This window comes from Astatotilapia calliptera, chromosome 4 (genome assembly GCF_964374335.1).
Source record: "Astatotilapia calliptera chromosome 4, fAstCal68.1, whole genome shotgun sequence".
NCBI classification, from domain to species: Eukaryota; Metazoa; Chordata; class Actinopteri; order Cichliformes; family Cichlidae; genus Astatotilapia; species Astatotilapia calliptera.
In genome coordinates, this window is record NC_137425.1 from 26,339,089 (window position 1) to 26,359,373 (window position 20,285).

At 41.6% G+C, this 20,285-nt stretch overlaps 1 protein-coding gene across 1 annotated transcript in view; it reads left to right on the forward strand.

The window, feature by feature from the left end:
- Positions 1 to 15,008, forward strand: part of grin2ba (glutamate receptor, ionotropic, N-methyl D-aspartate 2B, genome duplicate a) — a 136,723-nt gene extending 121,715 nt beyond the window's left edge. The window contains exon 16 of the mRNA XM_026165706.2: positions 7,083 to 15,008. Within this exon, the coding sequence (XP_026021491.1) occupies positions 7,083 to 9,365 (2,283 nt within the window). The 3' untranslated portion in view covers positions 9,366 to 15,008. The remainder of the gene's footprint in view (positions 1 to 7,082) is intronic.
- The last annotated feature ends 5,277 nt before the right edge of the window (positions 15,009 to 20,285 follow it).

The following is a 20,285-nucleotide window of genomic DNA, read 5'->3' on the forward strand; positions in this document are numbered from 1 at the left end:
TGATGGTATAGACATGGTTATAATTAAAAAGACTTTAGGCTGTATAAGTATTCCTCTTTGCTATATTTTTAATCTCTCGTTACAATCAGGAATATTTCCTGATCGAATGAAAGTGGCAAAAGTGATACCCTTATATAAATCAGGAGATAAGCATAGTTTTAACAACTATAGGCCAGTGTCTCTTTGTCACAGTTTTCAAAAGTGCTTGAAAAACCTTTTGCGCAAAGACTTGATAGTTTTATTGAAAAAAATCAACTAATAAATGAAAATCAATTTGGATTTTGTAAAAATAGATCAACGGCATTAACATTGTTGACTTTCATTGACGATATTTCATCTGCAACCCATAATAATAAATACACAGTTGGGGTATTCGTTGATTTAAAAAAAGCTTTTGACACGTTACAACATTCTATTTTGATTTCTAAATTGTATAATTATGGTATGAGAGGAGTGGCATTGAATTGGTTAAGGAGTTATTTAGAAAATAGGTCGCAATATGCACATTATCTCGGCAATACTTCTGAAAGATTGAAGATTGTATGTGGCGTTCCTCAAGGTTCTACTTTGGGACCTAAACTTTTTAATTTATATATTAATGATATCTGTGACGTATCAAAAAGGTTAAGTTTTATTTTATTTGCAGATGACACAAATTTTTATTGCTCAGGAGTGAATTTGAAAGATTTGGTTGAAATTATGATTTCTTAGATGTTAAGATTAAAAAAATGGTTTGATGTAAATAAATTATATTTGAATCTGACAAAAACGAAATTCATGATATTTGGCAATCGTGTAAAGGAGGAAGAAGTCATTATGTCCATTAATGGAGAATTGATTGAAAGAGTTACTGAATTTCGCTTTTTGGGTGTAATAGTAGATGAAAATTTGACGTGGAAATCACATATTGAGTATATTAGAAAGAAGATAGTTAAAGACATTTATAGTTTGGGAAATGTAAGAGATTTATTAGATTACAAAACAATGCACATTTTATATTTTTCATTGTTTTTCTCATACTTTAGTTACTGTGTCGAAGTTTGGGGGAATACATATGAGGATATAATATAAAACCTCTAAACTTATTACAGAAGAAAGTGATACGAATGATTCATAACGTTAAATATAGAGAACATACAAATAAATTATTTATAAAATCCAAATTATTAAAATTAGGAGATTTAGTGAAACTACGGACACTATTAATTATGTTTAAGGCTAAAAATAATATTTTGCCTTTTAAGTTACAAAGAGTCTTTTTAACGTGTTCGGGGGGAGAAGACAGCAGAAGGAAATTTTATTTTAAGCATCAGCTAGCTAGGACTACACAAAGATTAATGAGTCCAACGGTTAGGGGTATACGACTGTGGAACTCTCTTCATTATAATTTAAAGAATTGTATAAATTTACATTGTTTTAAAAAGTGTTACATGTCTAAAACGATAACTCAATATGAAGAATGTGAATAAAATTGGTGTTAATAGAAAAAAGATCCATTATTTTTTTGCCTCATTTATTTTATTTACTTATCTTTTCTCCTTGTTACTATGTGGAGTGGTATATTCTGATTGTAAATTTGTTGTTTGGTTTGAGTTAGGACTTGAAATAAGTGTTAATGTTAGTTTGTTCCTTGATTTTTGGTGCCGACTTACAATATAAGTTGGATTGTAGATAGGGGGCAGGGTTTAATAAGAATATTTTCTTCCTACTGCTCCTTTTCACACATGGTTGCAGTGCTTTACTGATAGAAAATGTGGTTGGTTTGTCTGAAAGAACTAGCTGTGGAAACTGTTGTACAAAGTGTGAAATAAATAAATAAATAAATAAATAAATAAATAAATAAATAAATAAATAAATAAATAAGAGGGGCCCAAAAACTGAACCCTCTGCCTCCCATTCTACTTTTAAATACTTTAGAAACCACAAGTAAGCCTGGGAAGAGGGAAGTGCTTTATTGGGGTGACAAGATACTTTGACGCCCTTAAGATAAGATAGAGTCTGATAAAAACTTTTTAAGTGAGGAGAAGGATTTTAAACTAATTCTAGATTTAAAAGGAAGCCAGTGAAGAGAAGCCAGTGTGGGAGAAACATGCTGTCTTTCTAGTTCCTGTCAGTACTCAAGGTGCAGCGTTTGGATCAACTGACAGCTTTTCAGGGAGTTTTTAGGATTTCCCTATAATAATAAATCGCAACATTCACCCTAGAAGTAATAAATATATGAACTAGCTTCTGAGCATCAATATGAGACAGGATATTTTTAATTTTAGAGAAACTGCACAAATGGATATTCGTTTGCTATATAAGAACACAGAGGGACATATTCTGGTCAAAAATAACTCAAAAATTCCTCACAGTTTGGTGTAGCGCCCTTTTTTGCCACTTATTTCACCCAACAACAGCCAGCAAGCAATTGCCTAAAAGTTGGGAAATATAAATTTTTTTCCTGTGGTTGCTAGATGGTTGCCAACCAGTCTCTAGGCCCATGTAACTGAGCCCTTAGCTTGTATTGGCAACAAGGCAATAATACAACAATATGCTTAACTTACAATATAAGGCCTCAATTAACAGAGTTTTAAGTTTTTTACAACGATGTCGGGGGTGCAGCTCCATCTAGTGGCAGATGGCTGCATAATATATTGGACACAACAATTTACTGGTATTGTGCATCAATTAAAATGTAAACAATTAGATTAAATGACTAGTACCTCTTGAAGGCTTAGCGACTAGTGATAACAGTTTCCACAATTTTCTTCATTGTAATAATTATTATTGTCAGCTCACAGGTATGAATGACAGCAGCCAAAACAGTACAGTTATTTGGTCGTGGAAAGGCTGCTCTAAAGTAGGTGGTACAAGACATCCAGCTGGCTATAATTCAAATTAACCTCTGCGTAACTGAATCGTCCTCGTCTGTGAAGTCACCATCATTACTCATTACTTCATTACTGTCTCTAATGGCTCACAAATGAAGGTGCTTTACTCTTTAAGGCCTAAGAGATTCTAAAAATTCAAAGATGCATTCCACTTACCCAAATCAAACTACCGCTGCCAAAGTACACACACACATATAGAGAGAGCTTTCTCCTTTACTTTTGATGCCTTGGCCTTTCTGATGCCCATGAGGTAAATATTTACAAAATGCTGAGCTGAAATCAATACTTCACTCAACAAAAAATCAGCCACGGAACCGGAGAGGGTAGATTACCGGGTCCCAGGAGACCAAAGTCACCCCCAAGGTATTTGATTTGCATTCCAATTGTTTTGACATGGCTCCGGTGTAATTCACTGTGCGCCTGTGAAGGTGAAACACTGCATGCTAAACCACGTGGCTAATTTACAGCAGAGAAGCCACACACTGCTGCTTTCTGCCTCCATTTGATATGCTGTTGTGGTGCTGGGTCGGCTTGTGCCAAGAAAACAAGGCTTTGTATTTAAAAAAAAAGTAGAAAAAAGTACCCCTCCTTGCACTCATATTCCGCTCCAGTGCTCAACTTTGATTATTTTGTGTGGTGTTAATTTTGAGCCTGTGCTGTAGCGTCGTTTACGCCTGTCCGTGTCTGTTTTTTTGTAGAACGAGCATGGCATACTTGTTGCTAAAATGTCAGCCGATTTCTCCTTTCCATAGACAGGCTGGTTGTTGTTGTTCATTATTGCATCATTACAATTTGTATGGGAACCGGATCAGAGACCAATTATGCTTTGTGTAACATTCAGCGATTGCTCTCATTTACAGAAATTACCGGCGTCTTTGCTGCGATGTGACAAAATAAATGAACGCTGTGTGTCCGCAAATACAGCCAGATGATTCAGCATGTTAAAATATTCAGGGGAAATATTCATTGGGAGCGTCGATTTGCATGTGTAGCACAGATCACGGGAATTGTGGAACAGTGGAAGCTGCTGTTTATTATCTTTTGGCCAAGACGTCGCATTGTCTCCTTCTCATTTACTTGAGTGTTTTCTCTCCAGCCGTGTGCTTTCTCTTCCCTCTTTTTCCTCTCTTACGCTGCCACTCCGATTGATTCCGCTTTTTTAATTTCACAGCATAATCCAATAAACCTTATTGTTATTGCAGCAATTAACATTTAAGCTCGGCGGTGTAAAAAATGAGACATCTGCCACGGCTGGTGTGAGTCACGTGGCTCCGGTCATGGCTTCACGGTCGGTTAGCGCTCCCCCCTCGGCAGATCTGTGAGCAGTTCTCCCCCCGGCTACCTGCTCCTCCAGGTCCCACCTGGATCACTGAAACAAATTAATTATATTGATTTAAAAGCCTCTAATGACTTAAGAACTGTAAATGTATTAGAGGTTTAATCGCTCCACTTTTCACAGGCCTCAGATCGCGTCATGGCTAAGTTCGTTTGCATTAAGGAACACATGCTTACAGCACGCTCAGGCTGTATTAAATTATACGCCGCTACCTGTTCAGACGCTGTTCTATTTGCAATCAGGAGCTCTTATAGATTTTGATGTGATACCTTGGATTCTGAGGAGTTCTCTGGCCGCCGTTATTTCTTTTACACATCCTGACCAAACAATCAGCTACTGTGGAACCAGCCCTGCCAACTGTTACTTTATGTGGGCCTGCAGAGTAGACAAAATCTGCTGGTGAAGATTAAGCATGCAGTCTCGTCCTAGACTCAATGCTTCTCATTCTTTCTCTGACTGGTTGCTACTGCTTATTCATGCATAAAAGAAATGTAAAAAAAAAAGTGCAAATATTTATCTCGATCTCGCCCTGTAAATCGTTACAATGTTAATTTTACCCTCCGCTATCAGGTTAAGTGCTAATGAGGGAAGCTTGCCGGCAAATTAAGCTGAATGTCGCAGAAAAAAAATCTTCCCAAAAGTTGATTATATCATAGATGTCACGGGAGGGAGGATGTGACAGATTCGGCAGCAGGTGGGGTGTAATCAGAACAATAAAATAAGAAAAACAAAAGCGATGAAGGGATGACTAATTATACAAACAGCCAGATGGAAAAAAGGAAACACAGATGACATGGAGAAGGACCGGATAAACATTAAAAGATGGTTCTGAGTTGGGGGAAAAGAAAAGAGGAATTTCACAAAGGTGGGCGTGTGCGCTTTCCTGAATACTGTTGAGTCATTTTGTATTTATATTAACCTCATAGTTTTAGCCACTGTCAAGCTTTGCGTACTTGGCTGTTAACCGACTGTGAAATTAAAAGAAGTAATAACATTATTTAAAAAGAAGAATGAGGGATGAAGCCTTTCTGCTGCAATGCAGCCACTGTCCATGTAACTAATTAATTACTAGAAACAAGTGGCTTGGGAAAGGAAAAGTCAGGCTCAGGTGATGATATTGTTGGGTAAAAGGAGGAGAAGAAGAAGATCTGACATCCAAGACAGACTTCGCCTTATGACGGGACCTTGACCTCTGCAATGGGATGATCTTTGATCTCTAACAGTGGTTCCCGTCGTCATCTGCAGGGAAAAAAATGAGTAAAATCATTGTCGGGAATTGATCCGATACTTTACAGTCCCCATCTGTCAAGCCTGGTTTGCGCTCTGCTGTACATCCATTTTTATCTGAATATTGTATCGTAGATCACTGGATGCAAATGGAGCAGTTTGTCTTTCTGTCACTATGATGCTCAGCTAGTGTCTCCTTGGCTTGGCCTTTCTCTTCATCCCTAATAACTGCCGAAGGATATTGTTCAGCTGAATTCTAATCACATTGAGTAAAAGTATTGATTGGCGGGGTCCGAGGAGTTCTTCCAGCCACTTGGCCTTTATCAATCATCACCCATCAAGGTACACTATCCTCTCTGAATCTTCACACTGTTTGCGCACTCGCACTGCCCCACTTTATTTCACATCAGTGAATATGCCACATTTCTGTATATAAAGGACATCTATTTCCCTTACCGCATACAGCGAGGTGTTGACAGAATCGATACCGAAAGCCGTAGCGTTTTTTTTATGTTTGCTTGCTTTGCCGTCTCAAAGTTTTTCATTAAACACACCGGCTCTTTTTTTCCCCTTCATCTTTTTTATGAGACGACACATCTGATGTCATTGGTTGTGTTTCTGTGCCATTAACTACCACGAAACATAAATTTTGAATCATATCAGTGCATTTCCAGTTTTGTACCCACTGTGAAGAGATGACATAAAATACGACATTAAATAAGATTGACTGATTGCTGGTGGGTTTGTGTGTTTTTCAGTCGTGAGGCCTGTCCTGTCCTCTCCAGGTAGCTTCACCCCCCATCTTTAAAATAAATCATAAATCTAGTGCCCTTGGTTACCTGGTCTATGTAGACAACCTGGATTGACTGATGTAAAACTTTATCGCTTCTGTCAGATATGTGGGATGGATGGGTGGACACTGTGGCCAAAACACCTCTGTTGGCTTGTGTTACAATTCAATTCAGTTCAGTCCAGTTCAATTTTATTTACATATCACCTTTATGCTGTAAGGTAAAGATCGTACTATAATACAGAGAAAAACCAACAATCAGACGAGCAAGCACTTGGCGACAATGGGAAAGAAAAACTCCCTTTTGACAGGAAGGGGAAGGAGACAGGATAAAAAACGCACTGTTGAAAAGAGCCAAAGATTAATAATAACGAATGATTAACTGCAGACTGGCATATAAACAGTGTGAGTGAAAAGAAATGAGTGAGGAAGTGCATTATGGGAAGCCCCCTCCCCCGCAGCCTAGGCCTATTGCAGCCTAACTAAGGGAAGATGTAGGGTCACCTGATCCAGCCCTAAATATATGCTTTATCAAAAAGAAAAGTTTTAAGTCTAATCTTAAAAGTAGAGATAGTGTCTGTCTCCTGAATCCAGACTGGAAGCTGGTTGCACAGAAGACAGGCCTTAAAGCTGAAAGCTCCCATTCAACTTTTAAATACTCTGGGAACCACAAGTAAGCCTGCAGTACAAGAGCGAAGTGCTCCATTGGGGTGATACTATTAGGTCTGTAAGATAAGATAAGGCCTGATTATTTAAGACCTTATATGTGAGGAGAAGGATTTTGCAGTGTCAAATAACAAATGTTTGAAATGTGCACCCTTTAATGCCTCCTCTCACCTGTTTTTCTCCCACACAGGGCATTTACAGCTGTATTCATGGGGTGCAGATTGAGGAGAAAAGCAGCTCTGCATTGAACTCGCCATCAGCCACCATGAACAACACCCATTCGAACATCATGCGGCTCCTACGGACAGCCAAGAACATGGCGTCCCTGTCAGGGGTGAACGGCTCACCACACAGCGCTTTGGACTTCATCCGTCGTGAATCTTCTGTTTACGACATCTCCGAACATCGGCGCAGCTTGGCGGGCCACTCTGACTGCAAGCCACCCTACATGCCAGAAGACAACATGTTTAGCGACTACATCAGTGAGGTGGAGAGGACGTTTAGCAACCTGCATCTTAAGGACAGCAATTTGTATCAGGACCATTATCTACACCACCATGGTTCAACTTTAGGGCTTAGCGGACCTCCTCCCAACAGACCCCATAGTTTGGGTAGCGCTAGTTCTTTGGAGGGCGGCATGTTTGACTGTGACAGCCTGGGTGGAGGGGTGACCCCTATTTTTACCACTCAGCCCTGTTCAGCACTGACCCACAGGAACATGAGCAAGTTTGACCTGCTGTCCGGACAGACTCCTCCCTCGGGCCAGAGCTTCAAGGGAGGCCTGCCCGACCTATATGGGAAATTCTCCTTCAAAGGAGGTGCCTCGAGTTCCACTTACATCCCTGGACATAGCTATTGTCCAGGGAGAGGAGATGATGATGGGAATATACGCTCAGATGTGTCAGACATTTCCACGCACACGGTAACGTACGGAAACCTGGAGGGTAACGCCAAAAAGCGCAAACAGTACCGGGACAGCCTGAAGAAGAGGCCGGCTTCTGCCAAGTCCAGACGGGAGCTAGACGAGATTGAGCTGGGCTACAGGAGGAAACCTTACCACATCAGTCACCACCACTATCACGGGCACCGCTCTGGTTCCCCACCGCTGCTGCCCTCTGAACGCAAGAGGGGTGGCGGAGGAAGCGGGGGAGGTGGAGGAGGGAACAATGATGGGAACTCTTATCTTTTCAGAGAAAAGGAGAGCGTTAGAGATTTTTATTTGGACCAGTTTCGGCCCAAAGATGGTGTCCCTCAGTGGGAACACGTGGACTTGACTGAGGGTCCTGGGAACAGAGATGGAGGAGTAAGTACCTGCACCTCCCTGGTACCAGTGGATGACTTTCTTCAGAGCAAACCCAAGAAGTCTGATTCAAAGAGCGGGGGAGGTTCTGGATTGGCTGGGGGAGAGTGGGAGTGCAGGAACTGTCGGGCTAGTGGGGGACTGGGGAGCAAGCAGATGTCATTGCATGGAGGTGGCTATGGTGGCGGCATGAGTTGTGGGTCCTCGGGAGGGGGAGGCAGTCGTCCCAGCTCCGCAACCTGCATGCGTTGTGAAGGCTGTAAAAAGACAGGAAACCTCTACGATATCAGCGAGGACAACAACCACCTTTTGGAACAGATGGGGGGCGGGGCGGGTGGGGGAGGAGGGGGTGGCATGGGCGCAGGCCCTCAGTCTCAATCTCAGGCACAGCAGAGGCGGAAGAGCGGCGGTTTCGGTAAGCCACTTCGGCGGCAGCACTCGTATGACGCATTTGTCGACCTGCAGAAAGACGAATTGGGTGGGATGGGCAGTTTGATGGGAGGCTTAGGAGGAGGTGGGGGCATGAGCGGTGCAGGCATGGGTGGAATGCTGCCCCCACCCAGAAGTGTTAGCTTGAAGGAAAAAGAACGCTACATGGAGGGCAGCAGCCCCTTTGCGCACATGTTTGAACGCCACGGGGGCTCCGAGAGGGAAAGGGAAAGAGACAGGGACCCATTGTTTTACGGAGGTGAGAGCCGGTCGGGCCTCTTCAGAGGCGGAGAAGGTGTCCACCGCCGCTCAATAGGGGAAAGAGACATGAGAGACAGGGACAGGTCTTTGATGGAAGGAGGGGGCGGGGCAGGGTTCTCTTTATCCAAATCACTTTACCCCGACCGGGTAAACCAAAACCCCTTTATACCCACTTTTGGCGATGACCAGTGTCTGATGCACGGCGCCAAACAATATTACATGAAAAAGCAACAGCAGCAGCAACAAGTTGCCAAAAACAGCCGAAGTGACTTCAGGAGCCAGATGAGTGCAACTTCGTATCTGCCAACATCTGCCACGGCGGCCGGGGTGATGTCCAGCGCGACGCCCCGGTTCCCGAAAGAGCTCAGCCTCGGTGGAATGAACCACCACGGTTCCATGCTGGGGGTCGGACCCCCGCGTCCCTTCAACGGAAGCAATGGCCATGTGTATGAGAAACTCTCCAGCATTGAGTCTGACGTGTGAAAGACAAATATGGGAGGAGGAGCGGAGGCGAAGGAGGGGGGAGTGAGGAGAGCAATAGAGGCGCATCTAGTTCTAGGAGATCAGGGATGACTTTAAAGACGCTGTAGACACACTTTAACCCTAGCCCATATTGAGATGTTAGGATTGGGAGGAGGGGAGGTAAGGGATTAAAGGAGGAAAAGACTGAAAGGTGGAGACTGAAATATAAAATAATGCGTAGAAGTTTTGATTTTTGCAAGAAATAATGGGAAACAAATCAGGACACCCTGAGGAAGTGTGGGATATCGCCCCCTTCTCTCAGAAATGGCCAAAGCTACTCTACTTTTATGTCCAAACACGGTCAATAAACATCCTCCCCTTAACTCAAGTCTACCATTTTCCATCCACCAGTGTGGCAGAAGTCAGTGTACTCGGTCGGCGTCGCGACGAGGCCGACACCTCTTCATAGTCTGCTATGGGACGTGTCGAGCCTGCTGCGATTCCATGGCTGTCTGAAAGGCTCCCTGCTGAGCGCTCACGAGGAAGGACAGCGAGAGCAGAGACGGGATTGAACTGCCCATCTGCCCCAGTGTCACAGCAGAAAAAGTAGATAGGGTCACGTTTGCTGGAGCGGCGACACGGGACGATGACTGCTGCTTCCCCGTCTTTCTCACGCTCAGTCAGGACGGAGACAGCCCTGTCTGTCCATCTCTTTTCGCAATGCACTTCAGTTCTCAATATCTCCTCTTTCTCTCCGCCCCACACCCCCCCATGCTTTTCCTCCTCCTCCTTATCCTCGACGCCAAAAGAGCTGATCTTGTTTGCTGTGAGAAATACAATCAATGAATGATAATAAGATATTCTTATAGAAAAAAATAACAGGGTATAAGAACAACAGTAATACTGATACAGTTGTGAATAACAGAGATGTTTAGTGCTGATTATAATAACACTGCTTATAATATCACTAAGTTTTTACTTGTTTTGTGTTCTCGCCGTAAAATCTTTCACTGCTGTTTTTAGCATCTGTGGTTGCAGTCTGTCTGCCCCTAGTGGCAGGAGGAAAGTTGTTCTCAGCTCAACCAACAAGCCAGAAAAACTGATTTTTTTTAAATTTGAAAAAAGAAATATTTGTTTTTGGTTTTCTGTAGAATGCTCTTACTACATGTTCATGCATTTATTTGCTCCTTGTAGAAAAACAAGATCTTGAAGATGTATTTGGAGTCGGCAGAAACACGACACTTAACATTTAAAGGCATCACAAGTGCACAGACGCGCGCACACACGTTCGGTTTCTGTCCGTCTGAACTTGTGTTCTTTTGAACGATGACGTGCCGACGGGAGCTGAGGATGCTTGGGAGGAAGGACGTGCCTTAACGGTCTCCGGTGGAAGTGTCCTCCAAGTTCACAAGCGGCCCTCGCGCAGCAGCAGCCACCACCAGGACGGACCGGCAGGCTTCATAAAGGCCACTCGGCGTTCTTGGGGTCACATTTATGAGCCAAAACTGCAGTAAAACAAAATCAAAGATTTACAGCGGGCTTTGAGGCAGTGCTGCTGCTGCTGGTGGTGGTTTAGATACAAGATACCGTTTAAGATCTTTTATAACTTTGTAAAACAGTGTATTTCATATGTCAAGTGTGGGCAGCGTTTTATGAGCCACCTGTATTCAGGATGTCCCATTGTCACGGATAGACCGATGAGTCTCAGTTCACAACATTGGCAGCCTTTAGAACACTTGTTTTTATTCAGGTTACACAATGACAGTCATCAGGCACTTAACTTTTTCTCGGCCTCTTCACCGGTATCCTGTCGAAGGCGTTACTTTTCGCTGAGCGGGCCGAGGGGCTCGCACAGTAAGCTTTTGTTTGGACATCACGTGTGATTAATATTTGCGCTGTCGTTTACGTAGGCGAAACACTGCAAAAAGAAAAGAGAAATGTGTAGGAGGAGTGTTGCCGTCCCGCGACAACAATGCTGATGGAAGTTTGAGCAGAGAGGAAGATGTCTATTTGAGAGACTGGCTGATTGCTTTTTACTTTGACTGATGTACATAGTCTTTTTAGCTGAAGAGGCCTAATTTCTTGGACAGGACTTTTTACTCAGTGTAGGTTCAGGCACTCAGTAGACATGCCTTATCATCCCATTGCCCTCGCCCCCACCCTGAGCTGTCTGATGATGACTCATCGCATTACTGTACAGAACAGAGGGAGCCCTGGTAGTTCTTTAAAGGTCTGATCTTCGATTAGTTGGTGTCAAAAAGTTCAAGGGCTGCTGGAGATTGCGCGGGGAGCGCCGGTCCGAGGAGTGTGATCTTTATCATTGTCGACCACTATATCTTAAGGCACCAGTGGAACGGACTGGGGAGGATATGCACGCGCACACGCGTGGAGGGAAGCGAATCAGGATCGAGTGATAACAGCTGTTCTTTTTTTAAACACTAACTCTGTTGACAACTATTCATAAATTCAAAAACTTGTCCTCCTCCTCTTCCTCATCCCTCGCTCCACAGATCACACTGTCAAAGCGAGACTTATCGAGCTAGCCTTAAATCCGACTCATCTGCCCCCCACACACACCCTCCTAATAAACAGATTGGGATCTCTGGAATTTTTATATGCACACATTTTGAAAGTTCAGGTCAACCATTAAAAGCAAGCTGGTATAGGAAGGAGAACGGCCAACGGGGAGTTGGGGGGGATTCGACAAGGAAATAAGAAGAAGGAGACTTTGCAGTGGGTATCAATCAGCGTCAGCATTAGTATGTTAAATCTTTACCTTGTAAATAATAATATATTTAAAAATCTTTTCACTTTGTACAGTAAACAGACAGACAGGATGTAACTTTCAATATGTTTTACAGCAATTTAAGAAATAAAGAAAACAAACATAAAAACTCGTAAAAACTGAAAAAAAATCACACAAACAAAAATATGCAAAATATAGTTAAGACACAGATATTACTAATCATAAGTGATATAATTGAAGCTCTTTTTTTCTTTCGATCTCATGTTTACTTAATTATAATAGTTTACCAATCAGTATACTGATTATGTTAAGAATTATGCTTTTTTTCCCCTTTTTTTTCTCTTATTTTCACTCAAAGTGTCAGAGGATAATTTTACTGTAGGTGTAGACGTTTGGTGATTTGAAAAAAAAAAGAAGAAAAAACAGAAAAAAAAAACAAAGGGGAAAAGTTTAGTTTTAGGAGTCTTCGCTAAGTTTCCCTTGGATTGTGTTAGATTCTCTCTTTTTAAGGTAAGCTATTCTTCATGCTTTTCGAGCGCAATTCAATTATCTACACATTTATGTAATACAATATTACATGTATACAGAGATGATATTTGCATATAGAGGCAGTATATTGTGATCCTTCATTTTTAAGCAGCGATCCTTGTTAAAAAAAAAAAAAAAACTTAAAAAAAACCTCCTAAAAAACATTTGTGGATTTTTTTTGTTTGTTTTGTTTTTGTTGCCCGTTTCTTTTTCGATGTGGGCTCTAACGGTGATTGCACACAGAATTTAGAGCCATTGTCAGTCCGGCCTATCCTGTTATATCTCTGTTTGGGATAGACATCACTGTGGTAAATAAGGAAGATACACACATGCACACACACACACACAAATGCACACTGGACTTGCCCCAGTGTTGATATTGTGATATTGCTGAGGATTTAGGCACAATCTTGTGGAGAAAACCGTGAACGAGTGCAGTTTCATCTCAGTTATGTGAAGCTGAAATGCATTTGTACAACCCCTTATTAAAAGGTGAAACATCTCTTCCGTCATGTCTCTGTGCAGCGGTTTCTTTGTTCTTTTCTCTTTGCTATGGGTGAATAAACTGCCGTTGCACCGTTTTCGCTCGCTTGTTACTCAACTGTGCTACTTGACAGCTGGAAACAACTCATATGCTTCGGATCCTGATTTGTTTTGTGTGCCACCTTGTATTTGTCTGTTTGAGAAAGGAAGTATCGTTTGTAATCTGTTGTGTACATATGCAGGGTTTTTTCTTCTTTTTTCTTGTTTTCACACAGTCAGAAGCGATTTCCTCGCTCTTATTCTGTATGGTACTGATGCCAATAAGTCTCTATAATCTTCTCATCAGCCCCGAAAGGAGAAATTCATCTCTCTTCTGTTTTGCCCCCCCTTTTTTTTTGTATCTCTAGAGGGCTTGATTGAAAAGTGAAAAAAGTATCAGTGTGCACATAGACTCTGTTAGGTTTGCAGATTTTTTTCTTATTCTCCTCATTTGCAATAAACAGCATGACCAAACAGAAAATCTTCTTACTGTACGCCACATTTTATTTTATTTCATTTCATTTTGTCAGGATTTGGAGGGTAACTAGTTTGCTACCACTGGTTGGGAGGTGTACCTGGCGCTGCGGTGAGCATGCTATCATCAGACCTTTAGCACCTCCAGCTTCAGATCGGTCTGTGCTGCAGAGTAAGCAGGGCTCATTTGGAAGCCTTTATTTCCCTTAAGGCCAAATTGTTCCCAGCTTCCCTTCTCTCTGCACACATTTGTTCAGATAGTTCACATAGGGGAAAACACTGGCACTTTCCCCCTTTTTTTTCCTTTTCTTGTCTTGTCCTTTTTGGGGGGGGGGCAAATTAGCAGGCTGGAACATCCTGAGAGTGGAGGATGTAAATATCACCCCAGATGACGTGTGTGCGGGGGGGGGGGGGGGTTTGTCAGTATTAATGACACATGGGACCAAATACCAGCCTGACAGTCGTCTGCAGGGAGCGATGTAATGGTTAATCTGACTTGTTGAAAATGCTTTTTTTTCCCCTTCTTTTTTTCTATGTGTATGTTTTGGATAAAGGGTATTTGAGAAGTTTCTCATATTTCCAGCTTTCATAATTGACTCTGAACTGCTAATTTTGTAATAAATAAGTGTGATTTCACCCGGTGCAGACAGAAGGAACTATACTGTGATGTTATATAGCTGATTTATTCTGAAGGTCCGTGTGATTTGTTCATTCTTATTCATGACAGAAAATATTTTAAGCCTCTCTTAATGTGTGTTACAGATCTCGCTTTTTACTGACGCACACAAAACTTTCTACGAAACTGTGTACAGTTTGTTTTGTTTTTAATATTGCGATTTTCCACCGTCATCATTCACAGATTGAGAATCGGTCGCGCTAACTGGGTGAAAATTGCCGGTGACATAAGGGGTTGCTACCAAATGTATTTCACAAGGTTAACAGGTTTATGAAATCACAAACATAGCCTGATTGAATTAACTGTGGGTGACAAAAAAAATGTAACATAGAAATAATATCAATTGTATACATAATATTATTCTTGGCCATTCTTTTCTCTTTTTGTGGCCCTTTACTTTGAAACAATGCCAAAATTTTTACACCGTACAAACAGAAAAACCACACAAAAACAAATAATTGTACAGGTTGTGTATATACTGAATACTGGGGAAAATATTTACCTTCATTTTCTTTTTTTTTTATGGAAACAAAGTAATCTCAATAACAAAATTAACCACATCATGACAAAGTTGCAAAAAAACATCATTAAGGTACTTCTAATAAGGATCATACTGATATCTACAATTATAAGTGCTGACATAAGACTATTCTTTCTCTTTGTACATGATGAACAAAATGAAGTGTTGAGTATTAATAATAAAAAACTATAAGTTTCACGCGTATGTGGTCTCTTCTTAAGCTTTTTGGTGTTTATCTGAATTTCAAAGAATTGGTGATAGCCTGTAGATAAATGATGGACATGGCCACTATGACATCATTGGGAAGTCTCATTCTGAGCTTTTGCCCAGTACCATCTTGGTATTTAAGCATGTGATAAAGAGAGGGCTTGACTAAGGAGGGATAGAGTGTGCCTACATGCTAGTGACTTGGCAATCATTAGGTGCAGCAAACCCTGTTTTATGGTCTTTATGGACACTAATAGGGACCATAATCATAAAGTCACCAAGAAGGTGTTTACTGAGGTCAGAACAGTGAACCACAGGGCTCTTTTCCCACAGTCTCTTCTTTGTACCCTTAACAACACCTCAGTATATATCAGGGTTGGGCAACTCGAGGGCCGGTGTGCTGCAGGTTTTAGATGCGTCCTTGATCCAACACAGCTGATTCAAATGGCTAAAATACCTCCTCAACATGTCTTGAAGTTCTCCAGAGGCCTGGTAATGAACTAATCATTTGATTCAGGTGTCTTGACCGAGGGTGAGATCAAAAACCTGCAGGACACTGGCCCTCGAGGCCTGGAGTTGCCCACCCCTGGTATATATCAATAAAAATGTGGTTTGACGACCATGAGATCATTTTCAATAGTAGCTGCATAGACAGGAATCACCCTTGCTCACTTCTGATGTCACAGCCAATCATTTTGTTCTATAAGCTGGCCTGAAATGTCATAGAAACTGTGCAGTTTAGAAAAGAGCTTCAAGAGTTACTCCTATTAGGCTTCCAAACGGTAAAGAGTTACAGCACTTGAATGTTGATTTCACTTTCCAAGCTATGTCCATCTTTTATATACAGTCTGTGGCACTGAACCATACATGAACACACTTCTGGACCTCCTTCAACTCAATATGTATCTATGCAAGCTTGGATAAGGCTGCATTCAAAACCGACTTACTAAGAATACCGTCACTGAAGATGAATCTGTTACAGGGTTACCTAACTCATTAGAGTACATTACCATAATTAGCTTGCTCATGTTGGTTATAGTCCACAGGGTGTTTAGCCTATTGTACCTTTGAGTGTGATAACTTTACCTTTGCATAGCAAGTTGATATTTGCAGCGTGCCCTCCACTACATCACTAACCACAAGATTACCAGCTTTGGCTGAATGCCAGCCACCATGGTTTCAGAGCTGAAGGGCTGGCATCTCCTCTTCAATGTGCCTCACCACCAGGGATGTGAGATGGCACTCAGCATATACTGTAGGTGCTTTACTAAATATGAATTAGAGCCCCTTAACAGCTGACAGGTGCTTAGTTTCACCCAGTAACAGATTGTTTATTTGAGACGAACCCTTTTTTATGCTGCTACAAAGAAGTAATTTGAGTTTTTACTTTACACTCATTATTTAGTTTTATGCAAGAGAAGCATCTCTTGCGTATGGCTTTCATGTCCCCAGGCTTTCACACAGTTGGTCTTTCCACTGGGCTGGAAGCAGTCGGTTTAGTTCTATACGTTTCCTTTATCCCCCCCTTGTTTGAGCATACCAGCCTAATTTAAAACCCTTCATGTGGGTATTTCTTCTCTTCCCGCTCTCGTTCATAGACACATTCGTCATGGTGCTTGCAAATGCATCATCTCTCTGTCACACACAAGTTGGCTCTCTATCTCTCATATCTGGCAGAAATGACAGGAATTCCTGGGAGAGGGGAAGAGCGATGGAGAGGGCTGCATGAGAAACCAGGGCCATATGGTGACGGTATGGTGGAGTGCCTGGGTCTGGGTCTGCCCTCTCTACAACCCACACTGCTGCTGGCAGGCCGCACAGCCTCGTCTAATCCCGTCCAGCCCCCTCGGGGTTCTCTCAGGCTGCTCTCTCAGGCTGCTCTCTCCTCTACCCCATCACTAACTCTGCTCTGATGGACCCTCACAGGACTTTGTCAAAGTGAGAGACCCCTTCCTTAAGCACAGCTGTTGCTCTCAAATATAAGAGGTCCAAACTACACTGGCGCTCATTAATTCACCTCTAATGAAGTGTTTTAACACAATGTACCCACAGTGTCTTTTAGAAGACATAAAAGGTGCCTGTTATGCTCATTTATGGCTCCATATTTTAATATGTGCACCCAGTTTTACATAATTACTTGTTCAAAATATCCTTATTTATCTAATACTGTGCCTAGATAGAGTCCTCTCGTTTTCACCTTGTAATTTATAATCATTGCCATAGATAGATAGATAGATAGATAGATAGATAGATAGATAGATAGATAGATACTAATATGATCCAGGGGCAATATTAGAAATATGCATTCTTACTGATATCTGTGTGAAAAGTACAATTATCTGCAGTCTCAAGCCTGAGCTAGTTGTTATTGCAGGTTCTTTGTAAAGTAGGACGACTGTATTATTTTTTAACTTTATGTTTAATATGAGTATCCACCACTGTAATAGTATATATAGGATAGTAGGAAAATTAGAGTGTTCCTTCGGGTCAAAATAGCAGGACAGGTTGCAAAATCTGGATGATGAAAGTAAATGAACAAAACGCTCCCCTGTCTCAACAATTGCCATCAAACTGACATTGAGAAGGGCATTTATCTTTCAGCAGTCTCCAGAAGTGTTATATTGTGCTTGTACTGAGCAGGTCCCTTGTGCAAATTTATTTAAATGTATGAATAATAAACAGGACATTCTGTACAGCCGGATACAGACAAAACCTCCCGGAGGAAATCAAAGCAGAAAAAAAGTTGCATTTAGCTAGGCTACTGATGTCTGGAGATATATAAACTCCATTTGATGCAGGATTCATGTCTTGTAGAGGATTTGCATGCAACTACAAGGTTAGTCAAATTTGAATTCATTTAGCCATTAACTGTTCTCGTCACTACACTTTTTTTTTTTTTACCTTTTTGTTTCAAAATCGACGTCAATCCAAAAGAAAAAAGTTTTTGTTTTTCACTCTTGTTACGAGCTGGGCTGTAAACTTCCCATTCTGGCATTTTATCAAGCGCGTCTTATCCAGAGTGACTTAAAGATGCATTAGGATTTTTACTGCTCCATAGTACAGAATGAGTGCAATATATCTGCAGAGGTTTGATAGGGTTGTTTGTCAGTAGCAGTGACTCAAAGATTGCTTCACAAGGTACAGTACTGAGACTTACAGCACACGCTTTCCCTCTCCAGTGCACACTAACTCCCGACTGCTCACATTTTCAACATCAGGTCTATATCATGTCGAGTTAACCTGTGTGTGGCCTTTCTGGTCAGACTTCTTTCTCGTTTTAAAGATTCTTTTCAAAATGAACTTCTGTCGATATCTACTCTATGTTCTGTCCATAGACTGTATATAAAAGATGGACATGGCAACGGTAGCATTACACATGAGAAGTAGTTAGTCAATAAGCATTTCTTCTTTTTTTCTTTTTTTCTTTTTTTCTTTTTTCGTTCTTTAAATGCCATTTATTTATAAAGTGAAAAAGAGGAACAACACAAACGGGAGTGTCAACACAAATCCCGCACTCCTGACCTTACCAAAACAAAGTCAAAAATAAAGACAGAGTCTGACCTCCTTAACTAATTCAAAATAGGAAAAATAGGGTGATCAAAAGAAACGGCAGCTCACGCCTACCCACTCCACTTCCACAACTTTCAAGCCACACTGGTGGGTCGTGAGGAGAAACGGGAGAACCTCTCCTGCCATGGCACTCCATCATCCTTTTAATGGGCGGGTCCTCCAGCTGGGACCAGTCACGTCAGAGCAGTGTATCCATGCACCAATCGGAGCAGGGCCCAATAAGCATTTCTTGGTTAGTCTTCGTTTATGACTCGTAGAATGACCTTATAAAACAGACTTACTACTCAGTGTGACTCCAAACATCAGAAAATGGTTGTTACTGTTTTTGGGGTGAAGGCTGTTTTCCCATGGATTCCTATAGCAACCAAAGACTTTTCCCAGCGATAGCGCTTGACCCTTGGCAATTATAAAAAAAATGTCAGTTTTAAGTACATCTGGTTTCACTTTTCAAAAACAGAAAACCCCCCAAAAGCCGATGTCCCCCTATGAGCAACCACTTGGTGACAGTGGGAAGGAAAAACTCCCTTTTAACAGGAAGAAACCTCCAGCAGAACCAGGCTCAGAGAGGGGCGGGGCCATCTGCTGCGACCATTTGGTGCGTGAAAGGAGGGAGATAGGACAAAAGACACAGTGTGGGAATTCTGACATGATGCAACCCAGTATCACAGCAAAGAATGTAAAAGACACACATGCAGAATTTTGAGTGAGCTGCTGCTTCATTTACAAGGTAACAAACGTTTAAAGACGCATTACTAACACATTTACACATAAATACTTATCAGTCATCTGGCTTAATCTTACCTGGGATAGAAGGAGCCTGTACGTCATATCTTCTTTAGTTAGTAGTGACTCTCTGCCTCCTCTTGGTGGTACTGCAACTTCTGCATACATATCAATTTACAGGCTAAGCGTGATTTCCGCATAGGCCATAATGATAATGCTACTATATAGAAAGCACTTTCCGTCACTATCTTAGCTTATTTAATTTGTCCCTAACATCAGAAGTATACATTTGTTTTGCTTTGCTTAGTTTTTTGTTTGTTTTCTTTTTTATTCATCTAATTTTATTTTATGTTATTTTTTGGTGGGGGGGGTAGTAAAAAAATTAGATGAATTAAAAAAGCAATTGAATGGGATTTAAACATGATTTGCACTATTTTAAAATAAACTTAACCATTACATTACATAATATGGGAACTTAGAAACAGTGGCTCAGTTTAATCAAAGGGGATGTCCAAATTCATGGGCTGCATCCTCCTGAGGACGCATTTGTAGGCTGATTACATCACAGCAACGCGACGAAGGCTGTCCAAATTCATAGACTCCTCTGAATGCAGCCGACAAATGCGTCCTCCTTTTCCCCGAATTTGAAGGATGGGTCAGGTGTATCCTTCGTGGCCCACCATATCCCAGAATTCACAGAGTTTTTAATATTACTCTTATTACTCTTTCTGGGTCACAAAATAAACTTTTAACATATTTTCAGGCGAGTATGTGGGTGTCTAAGCTTCAAATATCTGCTCGGTTTATCAAGATATCACATATTTGCAAAAGTGCTCCGAAGTTTTCAGAGACGCCTGTTACCCACCAGCTCGACAGCTAGCCGGGAGCTCGAGGGTCACTAGAGCCGCCAAGAACGGCACAACTCCCGGCACATCATTTTCAGGTTTTTCGCTACTCAGGTTAAACGTAATATAT